This window comes from Balaenoptera ricei, chromosome 16, assembly GCF_028023285.1.
Source record: "Balaenoptera ricei isolate mBalRic1 chromosome 16, mBalRic1.hap2, whole genome shotgun sequence".
Classification (NCBI taxonomy): Eukaryota; Metazoa; Chordata; class Mammalia; order Artiodactyla; family Balaenopteridae; genus Balaenoptera; species Balaenoptera ricei.
Window position 1 is genome coordinate 56,154,722 of NC_082654.1, and position 17,877 is coordinate 56,172,598.

Genomic DNA, 17,877 nt, shown 5'->3' on the forward strand with positions numbered 1-17,877 from the left:
CGGACTGGGCGGTGCACCCGAGGACAGTGAGCCTGGGGCCCAGAGGAAGAGGCTGCAGGTGACACCGAGGCAGAGATGAGCTGCAGCCAGCGGGACCAGTGGTGCATGGCGCTGTGGTCCCAAGGGGAAAGGAGGGGAGACAAAGGAAATGAAGGAGAGAGGAAAGGAGAGGGGAGAAGGACAGTGAGGGAGAGAGAAGAAAAGGGAGGGAAGGAGAGAGGGTGGGGGGGTGAGACATAGGTAGAGGAAGAGAGAGGAAGAGAAAGAGCCAGAAGGACAGAGAGGTGGAAGATTATTTTATTTTGTTCAGCATAGAGGCCACACGCTTCTGGACAATGGAGCCACCCCTGACAGACCACCAGGAGAGCAGGGTCCCCCCAGAGGATGCACTGTGGATGCAGATGGACCCAGTTCTGATCTCAGGCCAGCCACTCCCCAGCTGTGTGACCCTGGGCATGGACTTCACTTTTCGGAGCCTCAGTTTCCCCATCTGGAAGAGGGGCCAGAGCTCACCTTCGTGGGCTGTTGTAAAAGTCAAGGCGCTCGCCTGTGTGAAGTGATGGCAGAGCCTGGGCTATCCCTGAACTGTCCCCGGTTTTTCCAGCTGCTCTGGGCTGGGAGCTTGCTGCTGGAAGTGGCTGGCCCCCAGAGGGTTCTGCACACCACCACCCCTTCAGCTTCTCCCTTGGCTGATGTGGGTCTGTTGACATTGTGTTTTTCCTAAGCTGTCCAGGTCTGTGAGCTCCTTGCAGACACAGACAATCTCTAGGGTTACCTAAGTGCCAGTCACAAAATCTGCATATAATAGATGCCCATGCACGTCTGTTGAAGGGGTGAATTAGTTTATCCTTTGCACCAAGTTTCTGCTGTCATTATAATTATGTGCCTGTTTCAAAAGCAGAGTCCTAATTTTTCCCCCCAGTAATTCCTGTTTCCTGCCAGAGACAATAGTGGCTCTTCATCCCAAACAGGTGAGACTGGGTCCTTTGGAATTCCCTACAGGAGTCCAGCCCCAGGCAGCGTTTCCCACCTGGCCAGCCTCAACAAGCCAGAAAATGTGCCTAGGAATATAATGAAGCATCTGTTAATAGCTCTTCAAGGAAAGTCATTGGCTAGAGTTCCTAAGCTCTGGAGTCTGTTTCTCTCTGGACCCAGGAATAGCAAGGGCAGGCATGACTGAGACAGCGCTGATTCCTTCCAGCCACCTGCCTGGCCACCACCCTGTCCCCAGTGAGGGGAATTACCACCTTGCAGAGCTTCCACTGCAAAACACAAACACCTGGTTGCCCGGGCAGCACCTTGCCACAGTGACGTGATCCAGATGGTCCCTCGAGAGGAAGCTGGGTTGCCAAGGAAACAGAATTGCTGCTGCTCCAGCCAGGAAACCTGGATTCCAGAGCCTCTAGACCCCAAGCTTAGAGAAGTGAAGTGATTTGCATAAAGTCACACAGCAAGTACGTTTTAGAGCCTGTGCTGCAATGCAGGACTCAATAATCAGAACGATTACGTACGGAGCCCTTCTGAGATGCCAGCTTGAGTTAAGTACTTTGCACCCATTACTTTGTGAGATGCTGGGAGACATGGCTGGGGTTACACGTGGCATGGAAGTGATGGAGCTGAGCTGAGCCCAGGTCAGCCTGACCCTGAAGCCTGAGCTTGGACCTCTGTCCCATGCTGCCCCCTCTTTGGTTTCCAGATCTTGGCTCTGCATGTCCTGAGACCAGCCCTATCCAAGCAACTCACTGGACCTGACTCAAGGGCCTCTGAAAGCATGGAGGCCAGAAGGGCTGGGGGCCTGCAGGCTGAGACCACAGTTTCCAGGGCCTGGTCCCTCCTAAGCCCTCACTCTGCTGTGCAAAGTGACTTGGGTAGCTTATGAGGGATAAGAGGATGGGGGTCTGTTGGCCAGGGTCTTGCTTCCTGTCCCTGCTTGCCAGATGGGCCCTGGGGACAGGCTGAGTGTGACACTCACAATGAGCCTGATCCCTGAGAGAGAAGGCACAACCCAAGAAGGAACAGAAGAAGGAGCGAGGCTTGGAGTTGGGGCAGACCGGTCTACACCCTCCCCCTATTCTCTTGCTTTTTTCCCATCTTCTCTTTAGTCTCAATCATCCAAACATCTATCCACTCATCCCTCACCTTGTTACAACAAGGACTGGAGTTACTTTGGACAAGTGAATAAATCTCTTTGTTCATCAGTTTTCCAATCTATAAAAGGGGTTGGTTCTTCATGTGAATCAGCACTGATGTTCATAAAATACCCAGCACAGAGCCTGGCATGAAGCAAGAGCTCAATAAATGGTCCTTTATTTTTTGGGGGCTGAGCCGTGCGGCATGTGAGATCTTAGTTCCCCGACCAGGGATCGAACCCTTGCCCCCTGCAGTGGAAGCGCAGAGTCCTAACCACTGGACCGTCAGGGAATTCCCAATAAATGGTACTTTAAATGTTACTTTCTCTCTTGAAAGAATTTTGAGAAGGATTGCTGGGAGACTTGGAGAAACAGAGGCCCTCAAACCTCCCCAGGCCAAGGCACAAACAGGGTGCTCCTGGCCCTGTCTAGCCTTCCTCAGCCAGCTCTCTATTCTCCACTCCTGCACGCTGCCCGCTTCCCTCACTGGGGCCCAGCCTCCTCTTTGTGGGGGAAAGAAGATGCCCTCTTAACCCCATGTGACCCTCTGCTGTCTTGGAGACAGCTGTGGCCTTCTGGCCCTGGAGCCTCAAGAAGGGGCCATTCCCTGGCCTGAGTTAATAGGACCCCGCTTATCTACCTACCCGCTTGGAGGTGGGTGTGGTTGGCATTGACCTTGGCCCTACCTAAGTAGAGGATCCATATTTTCCAGACCCCAAACCACAACATAGGGGCAGGCACAGGGTTTCGGGCTACCTCCAGGTATGAGAGGCATCCTAAGAAAGTCTGAATGCCAACACGTTGGGATATAAGATTGCTAACGTGTATACAGCACTTAGTATATGCCAGGCCTCATTCTAAGCACTATACATATGTTGGTTCACTTAATAAATGACTTTTCCAAGGTAACACAGCTGGTGAGTGGAGGGCCAGGTGGTTTTCACACCCAGACATGCTGTTGCAGAGTCCATGCTTTTAACCACTACTCCTCTCTGTGAAATAGCTGAATGCCTTCTGGAAAAAAATATTTGAAATCGGGGCTGACCAGGGAACTGTGATAACAACAGCTGACATGTACTGAATGTTTACTATATGCCAGGATCTCTGCTCCTCACCATCCAAAAGATGGTGGGTACTGAATGAGTTCAAAGATGAGAGGATGTCTCACCCACCAACAAGGACAAGTCATTGTCAAATACTTAATATCTCCACCTGCAATCAATTCAGGTGATTCTGACAAGCTCTCTTGAGTATTAACATGTCTTCCCCAGCATTTCGTTGCAACCTGCACATAGAGTAGGGGGCAGCTTATGGCTTCAGGGTTAGATATTCTTGTTTGAATCACAATTCTAACCTTGGTCAAATCATTCAGTCTTCCTAAACTCCAGTCTCCTCATCTGTAAAATGGGGCAGACATGGGTCTGGGATCATCATGGATGATGCACACAGTGCCGGGTACTGGGAAAACGCTGACCAAATATTTGCTATCATCATGATTGAAAGGGGCTATAAATCAGATTCTTTTCCTAATCCAGCTGCCCTGCTCTGGCTCTGTAAGTCTGAATAAGCAAGGCTAATGATACCTGCACCATCATTGATTCCTGTCTGTCTGTCTAACCCAGAAGGAATTTATAAGGTCATGGCTTGCAATGCTTGCTCTGAAAGTTCCATAACCACCTCGCCCACTTTCTGCCAAGTCCCTGCTCCATGTCACTCTCACACCGTCGAATCCCCTGAAATCCCTCCTCTGGGGGTGAGAAAGCTAAGCTCCAGCTTAAAACCAAAGCTCTGGCTTCCTTAATCCTCTTACCTGGCCCTTTCCTCTGCAGAATTAATTGCTGCCCATGGCTTTATTAACTTCTCGGGTGGCCACGGCATCTTCAGGGCACCCTGGGGCAGTGGGGACTGTTTTGGCAGGTCCTCTGTCCCAGATGCACCTTTGGGCCGGACGGTGGAAGGCAGCGCTCTGGCTGCAACGTGGCAACACCTTGGTGCCTGAATGGCGATAACCCCGTGGCCCTGCATCACCCCAGAGGCTGTGCATCTCCTTGGGGACACCTGCAGAGAAGCAAGGATAGCCAGAGCTCTGGCCCCACTTCCGCGCCTGCGAGGCCACCTTCTCACCCCTCAGAACCTCAGTCTCTTCCTCTTTAAATGGGAAAAAGCCCGCCGTGGGGATCTCACAGGGCCGGACAAGAAAGGCCGTGTAAAGGGCTGTGTCTGTGTGTAGGACTACTGTCATTTCTCACCCCCAGAATGGGAGCATTCATTGATTTCAAACCCGAAGAGCAGGGACTGTGTGTGGTGCATTTATATGTGTTTGTAGCCCCCGTGCTTGGCACGGAGTGGGCCTGGCACAAGACGCTTGTCGTTCCTTGCCCTGAAAATTTCTGTTTAGTATTTTTTATTTTGAGAGGCATTCCCACGCCCAGGACTTCATTATTCTTCCTGCAGCCACGAAGGTAGAGAAATGGTATGGATGCGTTGGACTGGGGAAGAAATTGATGCTGGGGGTGGTGGTGTTGGCGGGGCATGGCCTGCCCAGGGGAGGTGGAGGTGGAGGTGGAGGGTGGTACCCAGCCCCCATGGCTTTGTCCAGGGCTGTCCTCTTTGTCTGGAGCACCCTCAAGTGTGGACAAAGGGATGTGGCCCCCAAGATGGCTTAAGGTGGTCACGGGACCTGGTGAGAAAACCACTGCCATGTCAGCTCTCTTCCCATGTTTGGGATGTTGCTAGTTCAAGGGGGGGAGGGGCAGCTTCCCAAATCCCGGGGGCTCCCTTTTTAACTAGCGGAGCGCCGGCCCAGGCTGTACCGTGCAGCAGGCACCTGGGGCTACGCCTGGATGCAGGGCCTGCTCTTCACTGTCTTTATTTGGACAGTTAGCATCTAAATGTGGCAAGGGGGGCTGGTCTGCCAGGTATGGTGGCCAGAGAGAGAAGACAGAAAGTTTCCTTCTCAAATTCCTCTCTTGAAGTCAAAATAAGTAAGCATCCATATGGAGAATACAATCAGAAGACTACGGCGGGGAGGGGGTGGGGATGAGGATGGGATGCAGGTGACGGAAATTGGGTGCCTTGTTGTTGGCACTGTGGATGCCTCATCACACACCCTCTGCTTACCACGGGCACCGTGGCTCTTCCTGGCATCTCCGCCAAGGTGAGTGCTGGGGGGTGCATCCACACCCCGACCCCAAGGAGCCCCCAGCCAATAATGGATGCCAGCTGCTGGATGAACACCTCCTTGTCCCGGCCTCTTAGGCGGACTGCGGGGCGCGCTCTACTCTGTCTCCAGGAGCCCCCCACAGCAGGCACAGTGCTTCACACCACACTTCTCTCCCTCCTCCTCCCCTTCCGCATCTCATTTCTCTGCTTCTCTACTGGTGCTTTCTGGGCTCCTCCTAAATAAATCGCTTGCACTGGAATCTTCATTGCGGGGTCTGCATCTGGGGAAACCCAAACTCAGACACACATCATCTGACTGAGGTGCCTCCAGTGGCCTCTCCTTCCTCTATTGCCTCACAGACTCCCGTCCCAATCATGTGTGTGGAGTCCCAGCTGGGGCTCCGGACTGGAGTTGTGAGGGTCCAGGTAAGACAAGCAGCCCCATCTTGAGAAGGCTCTGCACGGCCTGTCAGGGTCCCAGCCCCCAGGCCCCCCCTTGCCATGAGCCAATGCCCTCATCCCCCCACCCCCTCTCCTTCTGGACAGGCCCGGAAAGCAGATCTCCACCGGCTGGGCCTCAGGCAGCCGTGTCCTTGCACACCCTGGCTCTGTGGGGGGGGGGCCAGCGATGAGCTAATCCCACAGAAGAGAAGGAGGCAGGAAGAATAGCCTCCCCAGCGAGCAGGGGCCTGCCCCCTAGGCCCTCGGGAAGCAGAGGGCTGTGCTGGGGAAACTGCTGAGCCAGCCCAAAGACCAGGGCGCTCTCGCCTCCCCCCACCCCTGCCAACTCCAGCCAGACTCCAGAGGGACCCATGGTGACCATCGACCATTCTGACCAAGACAGAATCCATGCTCCCTGCAGAAAATATGGGAAATAAAGAGTCAGCTACCTCCCCCCATCCAGATAGAGCCATGATTTCTAAGCTGACATTTTGGTATATTCCCTTCTGTTTTCTGTTTCCTCTGCCTAACCAAATGTATATTTTGTTTTTGCACCTGGTCGAGGTCATACTGAGCATGACATTTTGTTACCCTTCTAAAAAGAAATTAATATTATGTCATGAGTATTTCCGGATGGTAATCATTCTTAGGGGACCTCACTTTTAATGGCTACTGAAATACTCAGTTCCCTTTTCCAGGGCCTTGAAGCTATTTCCAAATCTGCCTTCTCTCATTCTTCCGTGGCACTGCCCCCCTCCTCACTGTTCACTCTGGACACCCCAGGGACCACCGCACACCCCTCCCCCCAATTCCTTAGCCTGGGAACGCTGTGTCCACAAACCCTCTGTCACGTGAGTTCCTCCCCACTGTTCTTTTTCTCCAAGAGCAGAGTGACCGGGCCTCAGCCCTCAGGGAGCTGGGGGAGGGGAGGGAGCCAGGGGCCACTGGCCCAGGACGACCCACCCCACCTGCTCACACACGGTCACTCAGAAGAGGGACAGCTCCCTGTGCTCCAGATCTGATCACGTGGAGGTCCAAGTCCTGCTTCCAGCCCTGGAAGTCATGTACCTGGTCTGTCCCGTCCCTGTTAGAGCCTCAGTTTCCTCCTCTACAAAATGGGTGTGCTGATAAGAGCCCCAGTGGCCTCGCTCACAGCAGTGACTCGACGGAAGGTGAGTGATAAACAGGTTTTGTCCTTTAAACAGAGCTGACCGCGAGTCAGTTCCCAGGGGCTGGGTGATGAAATCCAGAGCCCTTTCCTGAGCAGGACCTGACCTGGAGTGCAGAGGCGGCCAAGCAGGAGGAAGGAAGCCAAGTCCCTCCCTCACATCCCAGCTCTGCTGAGCTCAGATGTGGCGGTGGGGGCTGGTGTCCAGGAGGAAGTCTGTCCCCGGCCTCGACAAGGCGCGCAGCCGGGCGGCCTGGCATTTCAAGGGCGAGGGCCCACCTGCCGCTTTTTCTGGGGGGAGCCAGCAAGCGTTAACAAATCCCCCTGTAATTTGCACCCACCAATCCTGCCTGCTCACTGGGCGGCTGCGAGCCGTTTTTCACGCAGAGCTGCGCACATCTTTGTCTTAGAGAGACAGATCTGGCAGGGTGTCCCTGAATGAGGCCATTTTTCCTCCCCGGTGATGGTGACGGGAAGGCAGCTGCATGCTCCGGGGTGGGCAGAGGCAGAGGGGGTGGAGAGAGGCCATGGGGGAGGCGTGAAGGTAGAGATAGGAGCTGGGACGCCAAGAGAGGCCAGGAATGTGACCACCACCATGGGGGTCTGAGAGCCCCCCATTCAGCTAGGTGGGAGCAAGACGGATTGTTTTCAACGACAGAGGAAAATGGTTTATGACCTGCCTTCTCCTGCTTAAGGAGTCCTGGGTGGGAGTGATGAAATGACCTGGCTGGCCTCTGAGGTCTGTGCCCCATCCCAATCCTCCGATGGAGGCAGGACCCTTGCCACTGGTCCCCGGGGTTGGGTCCGTCTCTGAGCCTCAGGGCTGCTTCACAAGTTGCTGCAGAAGCTCCCCTGGGATCGAGGGCTTCCAAGAAGGACCAAGCTTCTCCCGAGCCCCTCCTGAGTGGATCACAGGCCACAGACCGGGAGGGGCAGAGCAGGGGCCCCATCACATTCCTGATTCTTCACCTCCCAGGCTGGCCGGGGGCCCAGGGCATGCCTCAGTCCCTTCCTGTGGTCTGCTGTCAGCTCCTCTGGGGGCTGTCAGCACACTGGAGAAACCAGACCGGGCAGATGTTTGTCAACACAAAGCAAGTGATCCACTTTGCTTGGGTTTCCACTCCTGGGCCCGGGGCTCAGGCTGCTGTGTTGGGATGTGAGCGTGTGTGTAGAAAAGAGGTAAGAAACACACATGTCCACAGGGCCCAGCCGGTTTCCAAATTCAGGAAATGCTTGGGGTGTGAGACAACTCGGGAAGCACGGCACTTATCCGAGGGGTCCGCCACCACCCAGTCCGCGCCGGGCTGGGACCAAGGTTCCCATTCACAGGAAGCCAGGCATTTGACTGGACGGTGCAATCTTCCAAAGAGCAAATGTTGGCAACTAATATGCATTTTTAAGAACTGCTGAACAGTCGGACCTCAGCTGTCTGCAGGTCACATCCAGCCCACAGGCAGGTCATTGACAACTGCCCTCCGCTTGTCCCTAAGAAGGCTGGCCTCCTCTTCCTCAGAGCTTTCAGGGGCTGCCTCTTCAGCCCTGACCTCTCTCCTGAGTTCTCTGGTCCCTTCTCCAAATGCCTACTGGTCGCCTCTCCCAGGATGACCCCGGGATGCCCTGGCACCTCCCAGACCTGCGGCTCTCTCCACATCTTCCACTCTGCCAGCAGCCCCATGCCTCCCACCTCTCAGAGGGAGCCCAGAGTCATCATTCAGGGAGGCAAGAGGGGCGTGAGGACGGGCAGCGGGCAACCCAGGCTCTTGTCTGGGCTCTGCCCCGCCTCACTGTAACCTGGGGCAGGTCCCCCTTTCCCTGGGCCCTGGGCTCCCCATCCCCTGGGTTCTGACATTCCCTATTCTATTATTTTAACCCGCCTCTGGGCTGTTCACAGGGGCAACCAAAGGGACAGAGTCATTCAAGCGTGGACAGGAGCAGAGGCACACAGAGGGCTCTTGGGGACCTTGGACATGGTAACTGCCTGGTGCTTGGTGCCCATGAAGCCAGCAGACGTGGGCCTCTTGGTGCCAGGGAGGCTGACATTTCAGCACTGCCTGCCAAATTGCCGAGAGCAGGCAGGCAGCGACCGGGGGGCAGTGGGGGGGCCTGCCGTGGCCTGGAGGGGGGACAAGGGGAGGCGCAAGGCAGGTGACCTTCTGGACTGAGGCAGAGGAGGGAGCCGCTGGCCCCCCAGGACCTTCCCAACGCGGAGGATGCTGTCGTGCGTGCTCGTGTGCGCGTGCTCCCGTGTGCGAGCACACAGGCTAAAGGCTGCACCAGAACAAAGAGCTGGGGGCTGGGTATCAGAGGGGCCCACGTGGAGACGCCTGACTTGGCTGTTTGCTGCAGTGTCTGCTCTGCGCTCACGCTCCGTCTCTCTCCCTCTCTCTCTCTCTCCCTCTCTCTCTCACACACACACACACACACACCCCGCACAGCACTGCCCCCAGGCCTGAGCTCCTGCTCCAGAGCCCACCAATGCTGGCGCGCACAGCCCAGCCCAGCGCACCGCCATCTCTCCTGACAAAGCACCGCTCTGCTCCTCGCTGCATGAGCTCATCCCACCGGCCCTCTGGCCCTAGCCTGGCCTCCTGACAAGAGAGACAGACAGGGAGATAGAGTGGGAGAAGGGGTGGGGGAGGCAGAAGGAGAGACACACTCGCACACGCACACACGCACACGCACGCACACACACACAGAGACATGTTCACCGCCACATATACACGCGCACACACATCACAACACAGGGAGAAAGTCAGAGGCAGCAGGAAAGGGAAGGACAGACAGAGACAGACATATAGCATCAGAGACACTCAGAGAGAAAGGAGAGGGAAGGACTGGGAGGGTAAAAACTGCATTAGCCAGTGAGGCAGAGTGGGAACCCAGACGGAGACAGGAAGACGGGAGGGCGGAGAGGCTGCAGGAGCTCTGGGGACAGAGCATGTTCTAGAACTGCAGAAGCCTGGCTGGGGGAGGCCCAGGTGGGCCCAGTAGTGGCCGGTGTGGCCACTGCACACACACAACTGACAACACAGGGGCTCTCCCAGCTGTACCCAGAGGTGGGGTTAGGCAGGTCATGCACCCACCCACAGAGCCTCAGGGAAAGAGAGGGTGGGAAACAGCCTCACTAAGGCAGAAAGGGCCTTAGAGAGGTAGGGAACCATGTTGGGAAAAAGACAGACAGAAGTAGAGAAGGAAGGCCAGAAAGTAATATTGACTCGGCATCCACCGTGCGCCAGGTATTAGCTGGGCCCCTCACTTCCACGCCTGGGGCATTTCATTTAATCCTCCCAGGCAGCCTGTGGGATTGGCATATAATCCTTCTTTACAGATGAGGCCACAGCTCTGGGAGGTGGGCAATGTGGAGAAGATGGGGGCCAGTGCTGGAGTCGCTTCTGGAATCTGGGGTCACTGCTGTGTTCTCTGTGGTCTCCACCCCTCTCATGGTCAAGCCTGCCCCCCGCGGACCCTTTATCCCAACCAACGAAACCAGGAGCTGAAGCCTTCCCCGTCAGACTGGTGCCCCGCCTTCCCAAAAGACGGGCCAAGCAGGGGGATGACCGGGACCCTGAGAGCCTTGAGGCTCATACTTTTCAAGAGGGCAGGTGGCCTGGGAAATGTGGTTAGTCATGGCTCTTGGGGCTGACCTGGGTTTGACTCCTGATAAGTGAATTCAAGTGACAGCTAAGCCACAGGCCCTGTTGGGCCTCAGTGTTCTCAGCTGCAGAATGGGTATACGAGAACGCACCTCGTGGGCCTAGGGCCTATCATGTGACTAGATAGACATATGCATGGGAAAGGGCTCTCTAGACTGTAAAGAGCGGTGCACAACCGGGGGTACAGATGGGGAAGGAACAAATCCCTTGTCTCAGGAGAAGAAGTGATGCTGGAAATACCACTTAGAGGAGGGCAGGGCCATGCTAGAGAGATCTGAGTGAAGCAAAGAGCACTTCCAAATGGAGTAGCTTCTCAGATCCTGGCCCAGGTGATCAGAGGTCTCCTAAATCTTGGTCCCCAACTGGCCCCAGAGTCAGCAATGATGCAGTGGGCACAGCTTTAGGCCTGGATTCAGGAGGCCAGGACTTCAAGTCTCTCAGCTCTATCATTTACGAGCTGTGTGACAGCAGGCAAGTCACAAGACCTCTCTGAGCTTCAATTTCCTCATCCATAGATGTAGAAAATATTCTATGTCTCACAGAGCTGGGCATTGAAGCAAAATATGGTAGAGCACCCAGAACGTACTAGCAGGGGTATGAGAGACCCTTGAGGGAGGGGCTACACATGGACCTGGGGAGCAGCTGGGGTTTCTGGGACAGCCCATTCTCCTGTTTTCCTTCTACCCCTCTGGCCACGATCTCCCTGTCTTGGTTTTGCCTTTTACATATCCCTTGGAGTCATCCCTTTGTCTCCACTCCACTCCACAGGAAGTGGAACCTTCCTGGTCCAGCCACCATCATCCTCATCCTGACATCCCAGCAATCTGCCAACTGGCTCCCTCCATCCACACCGGCCTCCCCTGGTCAATCTATTCTTTTGCAGCTTGAGCGATCTTTGCAAAATTAGAATTTAGCCACGTTCCCGTTACTCTTAGGACAACCTTCAAGACAGGCCCTGTGTGTCTAACTGCTGCTGACTTCTGCCCCAGGGCTCTGGAACCACTGGCCTTCCTTTAGTTCTTATTAAAAAAAGCCATGCTTGCTTCTACCTCAGGGCCTTTGCATAGGCTGTTCCCTTTACCTGGTCAATCCTTCCTCCTTGTCTTCCCCTACTCAACTCTTACTTGACCTTTGGGTCTCAGGGAAGACTTTCCCCACTCCCAGGTGGTCTCGTGGCATCCCTGAGACCGTTCCTTCATGGCCCTTATCACAGCTTGAATTTACGCACACAGTCACACATACAGCTGTGACTTTTTTGCATGTCTTTTTTTAAAAATTGAAGTATAGTTGATTTACAATGTTGTGTTAGTTTCTGGTGTACGGCAAACAGCTGTGATTATCTGGTCGATGATTTTCTCTCCCTCTAGACCAGGCATCAGGAAACTATCCTATCATCTACTTTCCTAAGTAAGGCTTTCTTGGAACTAGCCACACTTATTTGTTTACATATTGTCTATGGCTGCTTTCGTATTGCCTGCAAGGTCTAAACTATTTACGATCTGGCCCTTTACAAAGAAAGTTTGCCGATCCCTGCTCTGGACGGTACGTTTCCCGAGGTGAGACCACATCTGTTTTACCCCTCAGCACAACCCAGCCCCGGCCAGATGCCTGCAGAGAGCAGGCACTAAACAGCGATATGGATGTATATGCTTCTTGGATAAGCAGCAATTTTTACCTTGTCAAAATTGTATTGACTTAAGTTATTATTAAAACTGCAGATTCCATCAGGAACAGACGTCTCTTATGAGATTCCAAGACCACTTTCTGGCAAGCAGTTCAATACAATAGCGATAGCCCAACACAGGCTGGCACGTCAGGGATCTCAGAGCAGCTATTGGCTAATGAGACCTTCACCACCTTTTATAAGTGACCTGCCATCCACGTGCATGGACCGTCGTAAACACAGCAAAGCACAAACCCGCGTTCAAGCGATTGTGGGCTGTGCAGACTGATGAAAACCCATCATGAGATGTCCTTTAAACGTTTGCATTAAGCTGTTTCTAGATACACTCCAAAGCACTGATGGACGAATTCAGAGAAAACGTCTGTTTTATTGTTATACAGAGGAAATAACTGACTTTTTTCTTTTTCAGTGAATTGTTCAGACTCCATAAAGAACGTTAACAACATCTAGACACTGCTCAGTACTGACCCCGGCAACGTAGGTCTCATTGCCATTCCTGCCTTCCCAAGGAGATAAACTGAGGCTCAGAGGCCACACACTCAGCAAGTGACAGGGCTGGGTTGTCCAGGTCTGTTCAAGTAAAAGCTTACACAGCTTCCTCTGCTTTTAAGCAAGGTAATGAGGATGGAGGGACAGGTAAAGCTGCACCTTTAGTGTGCTTAAAGCTCTCACAGACAGAATGCTGCCTGGCACCTTCTGTGGCCTCTGTTTACTATAGAGTCAGGAGGTCCCGTGCCGGGACAGAGTTGCAATGGAGAATACTACACAGAGCAGTCTTTTAGAATCCTGAATGTACTGATTCATTTTTATTTTAATTTGTGTTTTATTTTAAATAAAAAAAATTTTGAATGAATACAGTGAGCCTCAGGGTTAAGGATGCTGATTCTGGAGTATAGGCCTGGGCTTAAATCCCAGCTCTGCCACTTCTTAGCTGTGTGACCTGGGGAAATCTCTGCAGCTTCTCTGAGCCTCAGTTTCCTGGGCTGTAAAATGGAGATGATCACAGCACTTATACCAAGGGGTCACTGTGGTGATGGAATGAGATGATGTGCATCTCCCTTTAAGCCTGTTTTTGGGGTGTGGTGTGCCCCGGGCCCCTTGCTGGCCCTGAGATGAGGGACAGGCCCTACTTCTGGGCTCAAGAGGCCAGCAGGTGAGCTGCTGCTACTCGGGGGCTCACGTCATACCTGGACCAACCGAGGCGCCAGCCAACAGGGGTGGTGACAGCCTTGGGTTCAAGTCCAGTGCCCCACCCCCCTCCCGACGATACCGTGGAGCCCCCAGCCGTCACCTACCGGCAGACTTCGGAGTGAACTTGTCTCGGTTTGCAGCACACACAGCCAGCAGTCTGTAGCCGAGGTCCAGGTCGAATCCTTGCTGAGCTGCCACCCGGCTGACCACCTGCCAGCAAGATGGGGAGGAAGGGCAGGGGTGAGTCACCTTCCACGTCAGGCCTCTGAATCCAGAGTGGCAGATGTGCCCATTTCACAGGTGAGGCGGGCAGGCTAAGGCAGGTCCCCAATGTCAGGCGGAGCTGGGACTCAAACTGCCTCGTTCAGTCACTCAGCAAACACTGATAAGCACCTCCTCCATGCCAGGCCCTGGGATCCTGGGCCCTGCCCTCAGGTGTTTCCAGTCCAGAGGTAGGCCTGACCCCAAATCCCAGGCCCTACCACTTTCAAATATGGCCCCATTCTAGGCGTTGGCGGGGGGATGCTGTACTACCGCGTTTTGCGTGGCCCCAGGCCAGGGTCTCTGCTCCCCCAGTGCAGCTCTTCACCCCCCCCCCCAAGGAAGTCTCCCACGCCTCCCACCTCTCCCCCATCCCTCACTGAGCTCCAGCAGCCACCACTGCGGGGCACTCGCTATCATCACTACTCCAAGCACGGTCCCCACCCAGCGGCATCGGTCCCTCCTGAGTCAGTATCTGCACCTGGGGAGAAGCCCTGATTTAGGACTCACCACTTCCCAGGAGCTCCAGCTTGGAGCTGCCCAACGGACAGCTTAGAATTCCCCAGATGGACATGCCTGGTGCTCCCCAGTTCCGTGCCAAGCGCCCTGCAGCCTCTCAGACCCTAGTCCCCAAACTGCAGGGCTGTCATGCTCAGCCTGGGGTCTGTCTCCAGCGCCAAGCGCTGGCTTTGCACACGGGAGGCACCTATAAGAGCGCAGGCTGTGCATTCAGACCGGAGGTCCCACCCATCTCCTTGTGAACCTCAGACGTGTGGGCTGGAAGTGGGAGAAGCCAGGGGGTGGGGGGCAGTGAGGGACAGGACGCTCCTGGGGCCCCATGAACGGTTCCACAGGCTCACACCTGCCCGTTCCCAGGTGTCCCGCCAGCCAGACCTGCTCCCTCCTGCCTGGCTTCCTCATTAATAGCAGCCAAATTAGGTTTCCTTATTAAGAAGAAAGGACCTTGGAAAATGGAGTCGTTTCAGGAAGCAGCTGGGGCGGCTATGGCTGACTGGGAAAGGAGTGCTCCCAGATGTGGGGCTCATTCTTCTGAGAAAGGGAAGGCTCCGTCATCGAGCCCTAGAGACCACCTGCTGCAGAGGCGCTCGGAGGTCCTCAGAGGGCCGAGGCTGCCATGGGTTTTCGCCCGGCCCCTGCAGCCATTAGAACAGTTCCCCATTATATGCTTTATATTTTAGGGGTTCATTACAAGGGCTCTAGAGCTACAAAGTGTGGGAAAACCACTTATCTAGGCCAACCACCTCATTTACCATATATGGACACTTGAGGCCCACAGAGAGTATCTGCCCCTGTACTGCAGCTCTTATGCACCCCGTCCACTCCCCCGTGCACCGTCCACCACACGCACGCCACGTTCCAGAGTCACTGAGCCATCCCAGGGCCGGGGCTTCTTCACTGTTAGTCTCACTGTCCAAGAAGAAAAACCAAGGCCCCTAATTCTTTATGGCCTGTTGAGTATTTCAGTTCTGGAGACAGACACTGTACATCGGGGAGAAGGGTTCCGGAAGGGTCACTTCAGCTCAGATGTTGACTATGGTGCCCTCACTGGTAGGAGAGCCTGGGGGTGGATGCGAGTGAGCACAGGCAGTTTGTTTGGACTTTTGCATCAGTGAGGCTGCTGTTTGTGGGCTATGTTGACACAGTGGTGTAGTAAGAATGCTCGCTCCCAGGTACGAGGGCTAAGTAAATGTTTCCTTCCTAAGCAGTGAGGTGCCAAATGCTCACAACAGTTCCACGAAGTGTTATTACTATCTCTGTTTTACAGATGAGGAGCCGGAGGATGAATATCAGCCTGAGGTTACAACGCTTGTTTGTGAGAGAGCTAGGATGCGATGCCAGGCAGTGAGGCTGCAAAGGCTGGGCTCTTTCCATGAGAGGACTTCTTTTTCAGCCCACAAAGGGTTAAGGCCATAACTCCCAACCTGCCTGGAGAACCCTCAGGCTCTGGGTTGAGGGCAGAAAGGCAAAGGTCCTTCTGTTTGGCCAATACTGGCTAATCCTGTTGCTCTGGTTCCGAGAAAAAAGAAAGACAGAAACTAGCTATATTGAGGAAGAGGGGCCTGGGACTGGTTCTAAGGGCTCTCCTGCAGGCCTGGAAGTATCTGTCACCAAGTGCCCCGAGCCCAGTGTTCAGAAGGGTCATTGGTTCCAACGGTCTCCTTTTACCAAGACAGAGAGGGTAGGGCCTGGCTGAAGGTCACACAGCACAGGTGTGGCAGAGCAGGCTAAGCTGGATGGACCCTGCGATTCTAGAGTACCTGGTGCAGCCCCTGGCTTCCCCTGGCCCAGTCTAAGGACCCCCGGAAGGTCCGTTGAGGTGAGTCTGATTGACTGTTGTGGGGAGGGCGGGCTCAGCTGAGCAGCCTCCTGTCGTGTTTCAGAGAGGCCTTCTCCCACCCCAATGGGCGTAAAGACCCCTCAGTGAAGACCCCTCCCCCACAAAGGCCTGCGGTGAGCGGCCGCAGAGCTGCTGCCCTCTGCTGGCTGCCTGGGTCCAGCCAGCTCGGCTCGGCCCAGCCCTCGAGGTGCTCCTAAGGCTGACCGGTGGAGCCTAGCTGGCTGAGACCCAGACCCTGGGGCCCTGTAGGTCAGGGAGTCCAGCCCCTCATGCCACAGAGAGGGAAACTGAAGTCCAGAGGCAAGAGAGGGGGCATATTCAAAGGCATGTGACAGTTACGTTAGTCCCATAAAGGGAGTGTGTTGTCTTGAAAAGCAGTGAGCCTCCTGGCCATGAAGCAGGACAGGCTGTCTGGGAGATGCTAAAGAAGGGGTTTCTGCTCCCAGCTGGTGGCTGGACTCTGACTTTCTATGAGGCAGTCAGCGGAACTGGCCTGTGCTCCAATCCTGCTCCATCCTATACTGTGCAACCTAAGGCAAGTTACTTAACCTCTCTGAGCCTCAGGTTCCTCTTCTGTAAAGGTACAAGGATGTCTCTCATTTCCAAGGTTGTGTGTGATGGGCTCTGCCAGTTCCATGTGTCCCAGTTCTGTCTCATGGCTATACCCTAAGCCCCTCAGGGCAGAGCCCTCATTTCCTACTTTGCTACCATTCTCAATACTGGGGTGGACAGGTATTTGTGGCCACTGCTGCTGCAGCTCTGGAGTCAGGCATGAGACGGAGTTCTGGATCTGCCAATTATTCGTTGTTGTATCTCACCCAGGTGATTTAACCTCTCTGGGCCTCAGTTTCCTCATCTGTGGAATGGGCACAAAATCTCCTCCTTGCAAGGATGACAGCCAGGACCAGGCACACAGCTCAGTGAATGCTGTCTGTGAACATACACCTGTGGCTTCAGCAGTGAACACTCTGAGGCTGTGGGGAATTCCTCCCTGGAGAGACGGGGAGGGCACTGCTGCTGTGCTAACTGGTTTCTGTCTCCCTTTCCCACCTCCTCTCGTACCCGTCTCCCCTCTCCTATGCTCTGGCCGCCTCAGCCTTCTTTCTGTTCCTCGAGCAGATCAAGCATGTTCCACCTCAGGGGAGGAAGGAGGAGCAAGTCCAGAGAGGCCTGACTTTGAGGGGGACCCCCAGAGAGGGGGCTCAGCCCTGCTGCTAAGGGAGGGGCCAGGGAAGAACCTGGTCCTGAAGAGGAAGTAGTGCCCATGCTGATGCCCCTTGGGAGGGGCCATGGGGCTCCTGCACTTCTGCATCCTGGCGTCAGAGGGCATGAAGGAGAGAGTGGGGCAGGGGGCTGCCAGCGTCCCAAGGCTCTTCATCCCAGGGCCTGGCCCTGGTGTGGCAAAAATGTGTCCATTTACTGCCCAAGGCTAAGTAGTTTTTAATTTTTTTTTTTTAATTTTTATTTATTTATGACTGTGTTGAGTCCTCGTTTCTGTGCGACGGCTTTCTCTAGTTGTGGCAAGTGGGGGCCACTCTTCATCGCGGTGCGCGGGCCTCTCACTATCGCGGCCTCTCTTGTTGCGGAGCACAGGCTCCAGACGCGCAGGCTCGGTAATTGTGGCTCACGGGCCCAGTTGCTCCGCGGCACGTGGGATCTTCCCAGACCAGGGCTCGAACCCGTGTCCCCTGCATTGGCAGGCAGATTCTCAACCACTGCGCCACCAGGGAAGCCCAGTTTTTAATTTATATTCTCCAAGTAAGCCGGATCCAGAGGAATTTGTTTCCAGAGGTCATCCAGGAGATGAGAGCAACCTGGAGGGCTCAGGC

General features: G+C 54.7%; 1 protein-coding gene across 2 annotated transcripts in view; it reads right to left on the reverse strand.

The window, feature by feature from the left end:
• ZMIZ1 (zinc finger MIZ-type containing 1) overlaps nt 1-17,877 on the reverse strand; it is a 233,578-nt gene that overhangs the window by 80,203 nt on the left and 135,498 nt on the right. For both annotated transcript variants that reach the window (XM_059900907.1, XM_059900906.1), the window contains exon 7: nt 13,533-13,638. In XM_059900907.1, coding sequence (XP_059756890.1) covers nt 13,533-13,638 — 106 coding nt within the window. The remainder of the gene's footprint in view (nt 1-13,532; nt 13,639-17,877) is intronic.